The sequence below is a fragment of the Artemia sp. Qi Xiang Cuo genome, chromosome 10 (assembly GCF_049724085.1).
Source record: "Artemia sp. Qi Xiang Cuo chromosome 10, ASM4972408v1, whole genome shotgun sequence".
NCBI lineage: Eukaryota > Metazoa > Arthropoda > Branchiopoda > Anostraca > Artemiidae > Artemia > Artemia sp. Qi Xiang Cuo.
Genome location: NC_142803.1, coordinates 5,508,324 through 5,515,993, shown reverse-complemented (window position 1 = coordinate 5,515,993; position 7,670 = coordinate 5,508,324). Strand labels below are relative to the sequence as shown.

Below are 7,670 nucleotides of genomic sequence, written 5' to 3'. Positions count from 1 at the left end.
AATAAACTTCAGCTGGGGAGGGGGGGACTGAGGCCTTGGAGGGGCAATTGAACTTCAGATTTTATTAATTCATGTTTTGTAATGTTTGAAATCAAGCTTATTGGTTTTGCTATATCTCTTTACTTTTCTTAGAAAAAATATTATTTTTTACTAAAATAAATAATGTCTTTTGAAGTATAACTTCTTATCAATTTTTCTGACAGAATTTTGAGTTTCCACGTCGTTGATTACTTGCCGTTGATTTTTTTTTTAAGTTAAAATCAGAGTGATTGTGATAGGAAGAATTTCAAATAGCTCTGACCCAAGACAGTATTATCAGCTCCGATGGCATCTAAAAACATGTTTTTGAAGTACGGCAATTTTTTGTCAGAGTGTCGTATTCTCAGAATTTGCCCTTGACAGCCAATAGATCTTACATTGGATTTATAGACGCAAATTCTTGTCTTCATGCTGGTGATCAATCATTTCAACAAATGGCAGCAGAGCAATAACAGTATTGCTTCAATTTTGTTGACTCTGCTCTGGACTTAAACGTGAAGTGATGTCTCCACTGGTGGCTTTTAGTGAGCAAATGAAAGTAAAACGATCTGATTTCTCCAGCTCTTGTAAGTAAGGTACATGCTGATACTCGGTCTATGTTTTTAGGACAATGACAATGACTTAATTCTGGCCGTGTTTATCTTCATAACCAGTAGATGATAGAAATAATCTATTTAACTTAGCATTGCTCAGGCATTTGGAGAGAGCAGCAAGAGCGTTAATATCATCCACATAATCCAGACTTGCCCAATTCTATAACGACGATGTGGAAAATCGAATATTCTTTCTACAGTCTAAACAATAGTCAAACATTAGGGGGACAATATACATCCACTTTTTGCACCGTTTTCTACATCAAAGGGGTTTCTTTCTTCGCCCCCGACTTGTATAATCGATTGGCAATGCTCATAGCAAGCCTCCTGCAGTTCTATAAATTCAACCAGTAGCGGGTTCTGTAACTTTAGGCAGAAGTCTTCTTTCACTGCTTGAGATTTTGATTTCTCCATGTTTAATTTCCTTTCTTGGGGGTTGTTCCATCTTTAGGTCCTTTTGATAGTTTGTGATGGAATATGATGTTGTCAATGGTAAGGATGATCTCTAGGGAATTTGAACAGTCTGTTCCAATCTGAGGACTGCTGGCCAGGTGAACTGACTAGCGATATAGCTTAAATTTGAATCTGTTGGGCCAACACCAGGATTCCAATCATCCACTAAAATCAGGAGGTTCTGTTTGGGGCATTTCTGCCCCGTAATATGCAGTTCAGTGCAATAGCAGTGGTGGATTTTTTCTTAGGACAGCATGAGAAGACTAGTTAAACTAACGAAGACACGTTAGATAAACGACGAAGACAATGTTTAGACTAAGTATAAAGGACAAAATGAAATTCCAGGACAAAAAAATAGCAGTTGATGCAGAAATCTATACTTTAATGATTGAACACTGAAAAAAAACACAGACAAAAAAACACAAAACCAGTATATTTCAGGATTTTAGTGGACTAAAATTACACCAAAAAAAGAACTTAAATGAGACTTTTTATTCAATCTGATACTAAACTCGAATAATGCTCCAAAAACATGTTTATCAAAACTGAGGTTCAGAACACTTCCTTTTACACACATTAAATTTTCTTTGATACAACTTCAAACTGTCAATTTGGAAGATTTGTTTTCAACAAATTTCAGACTTGTAAGACTTTACCCCTGATTGAATTCTATGATGGGATTGTAAATGGCTTGTCTGGGAGAATTTTTTCCCACAAATTTTACAATCATAGGGCTTTTCCCCCGAAATAATTCTTTCGTGCAATTTTAAACTACTCACCTGGGAAAATTTTTTCTCACAAGTTTTACACTTGTATGGCTTTTCTCCCGAGTGAATTCTTTCATGCAATTTCAAACCACCCGGCCGGGAGAATTTTTCTTGCAAATTTCACATTCATAGGGCCTTTACCCGAGTAAAGTCTTTTATGCAATCTCAAACTATTCGTGTGGGAAAATTTTTCACCACAAATTTTACACTTATATGGCTTTTCTCCCGAGTGAATTCTTTCATGCGATTTCAAACTACTTTTTTCGGAGAATTTCTTCCCACAAATTTTACACTTATAGGGCTTTTTCCCCGAGTGAATTCTTTCATGTGTATTCAAACTACCCTTCCTGGATAATTTTTTCTCACAAGTTTTAAACTTGTAAGGCTTTTCTCCCGAGTGAATTCTTTCATGCAGTTTCAAACTACCCGTCCCGTAGAATTTTTTCTCGCAAATTTTACATTCATGGGGCTTTTCCCCCGAGTGAATTCTTTCATGCGATTTCAAACTACTTTTTTGGGAGAATTTTTCAACACAAATTTTACACTTATAGGGCTTTTCTCCCGAGTGAATTCTTTCATGCGATTTCAAACTACTTTTTTGGGAGAATTTTTTCTCACAAATTTGAAACTCATAAGGCTTTTCCCCTGAGTGAATTATTTCATGCAATTTTAAATTGCTCTTTATGGAGAATTTTTTCTCACAATCTTTGCACTCATAGGGCTTTTCCCGAGAATGAACTCTTTCGTGTGATTTTAAACTACTCGTCCGGGAGAATTTTTTTCCCAAATTTTACACTTATTAGATTTCTACCCAAGTGAGATCTTTTGTGCAATTTCAACTTGTGCAGTTGGGAGGATTTTTTCTCACAAATATGACACTCATAGTATTCTCCCTCAGACAGGTTTCCTATTTTACGATTATCTTCTAAATCACTGTTGCTTTCCAAAGTGGGTTGATAGACTGAGCGCTTTTCTAATTGATAATCATTACTGCGTGATGGCATTTCTGGAAATCCATTCTTGTAATCCAAAATTGGTATTTTGACATCTAGAATAGAGAGATGATTAAAGTTCAAAGGTAGATAAACGAGGTAAAATGCAGTTCCAAAAAGTAGAAGTACAAACACATGCAGATTACTCCAAGTTGACTGAAAAAAAAAAATTGAACTTCACTATTCTGTAAATTTAATTAGATAAACAATATAAAATTAAGTTACTATGTGAAACAAGCACTAATTTTTTTTATACTCTATCCTAAAGTTTACTTTTATTGACTTACTATACTAGGAATGTAATTTCGAATTGGAAAATAGTGATGGCCTAGAATTGATGCAAAACTTGTATTTTTAAAGAAAAAATTAATTATTTATGCAAAATTAATATTTATATCATAATAAACAGGTGTTCTTAAAGAATACCAGTATGGTGCAAAAAACAATTCCTAATTTAACCAAGCAGGTAAATAATCAAAGAAATGCTCTAGATTCCCTTCTCCCCATTCTGGTGCAAAAACTCACCTTTTTATTTTCTTTGTATCAAAAAGTAGTTAAGATTTTTAAATAAACTCAGAGACTTCACATTCATACTTCCTAGAATGAAATAAAACATACCTCATCCATTATGAAAGAAGATATTGAATTTAGTATAATACTTAATGAGAACGGGCACAGCGAAGACTGAGAGACCCCTTTACTCGTTTCTTAAAAATATTTCAAAGTTGTATACTCACTTCACTTAATTTTTTTTTTTCAATTAATGTTAATTCTAACCGAAATTCTGAAAAAAACATAACGATAAGAAAACTAATTTTTACTTTTGGGAATTTTTTTATTTTTTTTACAAACAATTAATGGAAGTTAGCAAATCAAGAAAAAAAATAATCAAAAAGAAATATTAAAGGTCAATATTATCGATTTCTAACAATACCTCCATTTTGGAAACCAGATAGACTTATCCCTGGACAGTCAAGGTCAAGCTTCAATTGTGTCAAAATGGCTGATGAATTACATTCTTGTTTAACAAGCAACTCAGAGTATTCAAAATTGTCAAGTTCATCATCATTCGCTGGCGTTTCACCTTTATCTAATTCTGAAAAAAAAATTCGTAGTAAATATAAATGATATTGTTATACTATTAGCCATTCCTGGCATATTGCAGATACAGCATTGATAACTTCTATTCACATTAATATATTTGGATTTAGAATAATTCAGCTTCTCCCTAAGCGCTATCTGAAAGTTTCAACTTTCAGAAATACCCTTAACCATTATTGATACGCATATTATCCTCTGGTCTAGTGCAATATCTTCATCATCATTACCTCAAGTCTTCAAATTATTACCCTTAGCTTTTCCTGAGAAGTTGCAGATACGCCAATTTGACAACTTGGATACATATACTTTTTTTTAGTTCACCATTCCTTACAAGTTTCAACTTAAGAAACTTAGCGGGTTAAAGGTTCATTTTTTTTGGCTAGTTAAACATCCCCCTTAATAGTCACCAAAAGTTTAAACTTGATACCCTTAGCCATGAGCGTCTTTTAATTTTGTGACAGATTCAGTATGAATCGATTTTTCAATCAGTACAGACTGAAAAACAGCCTTTTTCTGGAATTTAAACAAGCCTGTGTGGCAAGTTTTTATGAACTAACTTTAAAATCTCTCTCAATGACTCGATGAATGAAGGTCGCTTGTATTGAATATGGTTGAAACTTAGCCAAAGAGTTAGACATTTTATTTAGCCGTCAAGCAGTGGACACTTCAGGCATAGTCAGAACGTCCGAAAAAATGTGTACATTCGTTAAACAGTTTGCGTTTCGTCCTAGCTTTGCTCCACCCTCGAATCATTGGTTAATGCTAAGTTAACTAAGAAAATACAGAATAAAATTTTCTACTGAATAAAATGCAGAATTTTCTGCTGTGAAGACTCCACGGGGGGGGGGACTTTCCTGTGGAAATTTTTGACGTGGGCAATTTGCCAGAATTCCTACACAAAATTAATTTTATTTGTCTTACTTTATCATTGCCAACTCAATTTTACATGTGGAGATGTTAAGAAGAATCGAGCAGGGACAAATTTTACCAGGTTGGAATTATCTAGAGTACCTCTCCGTAGGGGGGGGGGGAAGAATTTTCTACGCGAGAAATTCTCCATAGGAGAGTTTTCCACGGTATGCATTTTGCATTGGGAACTTTCTGCGGTAGCAACTTTTTATTAGGTTTGGGGGCGGGGCTATTTGCTGGAAAACTTTTCCATGGATGAGATGATTTTCGGTATAATTTAAAAGACAATCAGAAATTAAAGTCTTTTTATAATGAAAAAAAAATGTTAAGTAAAAAAATATCAGCTATGACTATAAATAAATAGATGGTGGCAAATTAAATATTTGAACTGCACCTGGTAGTAGTGTCTGTGTCTGAAAATTCCTCTTGCATCTCTGACTTTTGAATAGATATTCTAAATGATGGAGTTGCCGGTGGTTTACTTAGCGTAGCGTGCTATGCTAAGTGAACCTAAATGAGCCTAACTTGATTGCAGTTATTTTAAAAAAGGATTTGATTTTAGATTAGCTGCAGGTACCCGGATGAAGGTACAAATCTGTTGTGCTGCCATCTATATCTAAATTGAAATACATTTGAGCACTTGGGTTAGTAAAAAAATATTGCCATCTATGATTCAAAATAATAAATGGCAGCAAATGAAATATTTGAAGCGCGCCTGGTAGTAGCTTCTATGTCTGAAAATTCCTGTTCTTGCATCTCCGACTTGTGAATAGATATTCTAAATGATGGAGTTGCTAACATACCCTAAAAATCTGGGAAAAATAGCAAAGTAATTTAATGAAATATTTTTATTGAAAGAATGGCAAGTACAATGCAAGTAAGAAACCATTGGAAGAAAGGATACCCTTACTATCCCAAGAAAACCGGAAAGTACAACAAATGTCTTGGAAAAGAAGGCACAGTATACTAGAAAGGGATCACGAAGAGCAAAATCAAAGATCAAGAAAAGTGAGTCCCACTACAGGAATTCTTCACGTTCTTTGAAAAATGACAGAGAAGCCTCATATAAAAGATATAGGGCATACAAAAATTCATCATCGTTGTAATCATTGGTGAACACATTACCTGTTGATAGATCCTATCACCATCTTTCTGGTATTAGCAATCAACAGAGGAAAAAAGGAAAAAGTAGAGTCTATCGCTACACTAATATTATAAACAATATCCTGTCTATATGTCGAAACTGTTACCTGTGTAAAAAATCTGTTGTAAAGACTATGAAATCGCAAGTAAAATAAAAAGGGCATTAGCATATAATCTCGCCATGAAAATTAAAGACGATTCAACGAAAAGTAAAGCATCAGTGAACGTTAAGAGTAAAGATAAAACATTATGTATTATTTTTGGAGCGGATTCAAAGCATTCAAATTTTTTATTATGATATCAATAATATAAAGCATTGTACGTGCCATGAGAAACCGAAGAAAAACGGAAAAAGTAGAGTCTATGGCTACACTAATATTATAATTTTTCCGTTCTACTTTTTCCGTTTTTCTTCGGTTGATTGCTAATACCAGAAAGATGGTGATAGGATCTATCAACAGGTAATGTTTTACCAGAAACACAAGCCAGAAGTTCCCCCTCGTCATCAACTATTAGTTTCAGGTTTGCATTCTCTTTGAGTGCCATCATCTCTGGAAATGTCACTCTCGTATATCCACCATCATAAGTGTTGAATTTTTCTGATCCAAATTTTTTTTTTCAAAAAAAAGGAATCTAATCTCTCACTGTCATGCCAACGCACACATACATTTCCAATAGTGTTACCATTAGCATTTGTTTCATAGTTCATATATTTGTCCTTGTCAACATTGAATTCTACGACAAATTTATCATGAACACACACTTTCTTGAAATATTTCATCGTAACTTTAAAACAAATATATATATATAACTGTTTATCCTTCCAATGTACGAATAATACGGTTCAAAAAATATGATAAACTAAGTATTGTTAATGACCAACCATAGAGAACCACGGGTGGCAGCCGCATAAAAATATCATGTTCACCAATGATTGCAACGATGATGAATTTTGAATGCCCTATATCTTTTATATGAGGCTTCTCTGTCATTTTTCAAAGAACGTGAAGAATTCCTGTAGTGGGACTAACTTTTCTTGATCTTTTATTTTGCTCTTCGTGATCCCTTTCTATTATACTGTGCCTTCTTTTCCAAGACATTTGTTGTACCTTCCGTTTTTTTTGGGATAGTAAGGGTATCCTTTCTTCCAATAGTTTCTTACTTGACCAAGCTAAAACTGAGTTTCTCTCCATTTTAGTTGTTTTAATTTCATTCAATATTTTTGTCCTCATATCTTTTTGTATTTTTGTATTTTTTTGTCCTTATGATTTCCACTGTCCATGTGTTCCAAAGCAGCTGCATTAGACTCATAAGAACTGGTGAAATCATGATAACGGCCTTTACAGATGCTACAATCGCAGTAAAAAGATATTTCAATATTTTCATTCATCATAGCTTAGTTTGAAACTTGCAAAGCGAATTCTTCTGGTAACAGACTCTCTGAAACATGTTGCTGAAATGATGATTGGTTCTCCTGAAATATATATAAAACCTGAAAACTCCAATTAAAATGTCTGACTTTTGAAAAAAAATCAGTTGGCACCTTTCCAGCTTTGGATGAAAAAAAAATATCCTGTTCATCTCTCTCAGACTCCTTGTGAAGGGGGGTGGGTATGCCTTGAGTATGATTTTACTTGTGAACTAGAACTATTCTAAAGAATAAAGCTGGGTTA

The 7,670-nt window shown here is 34.0% G+C and overlaps 1 protein-coding gene across 1 annotated transcript in view; it reads right to left on the bottom strand.

Annotated features, from left to right (window-relative positions):
- Positions 1-1,137: 1,137 nt before the first annotated feature.
- The window catches only part of LOC148947396 (uncharacterized), a 195,064-nt gene continuing 188,531 nt past the window's right edge, over positions 1,138-7,670 (bottom strand). Inside the window, exons 3-5 of the mRNA XM_089095793.1 lie at positions 3,779-3,940; positions 2,721-2,900; positions 1,138-1,250 (exon numbers count right to left, since the gene is read on the bottom strand). Of these exons, the coding sequence (XP_088951919.1) occupies positions 1,138-1,250; positions 2,721-2,900; positions 3,779-3,940 (455 nt within the window). The remainder of the gene's footprint in view (positions 1,251-2,720; positions 2,901-3,778; positions 3,941-7,670) is intronic.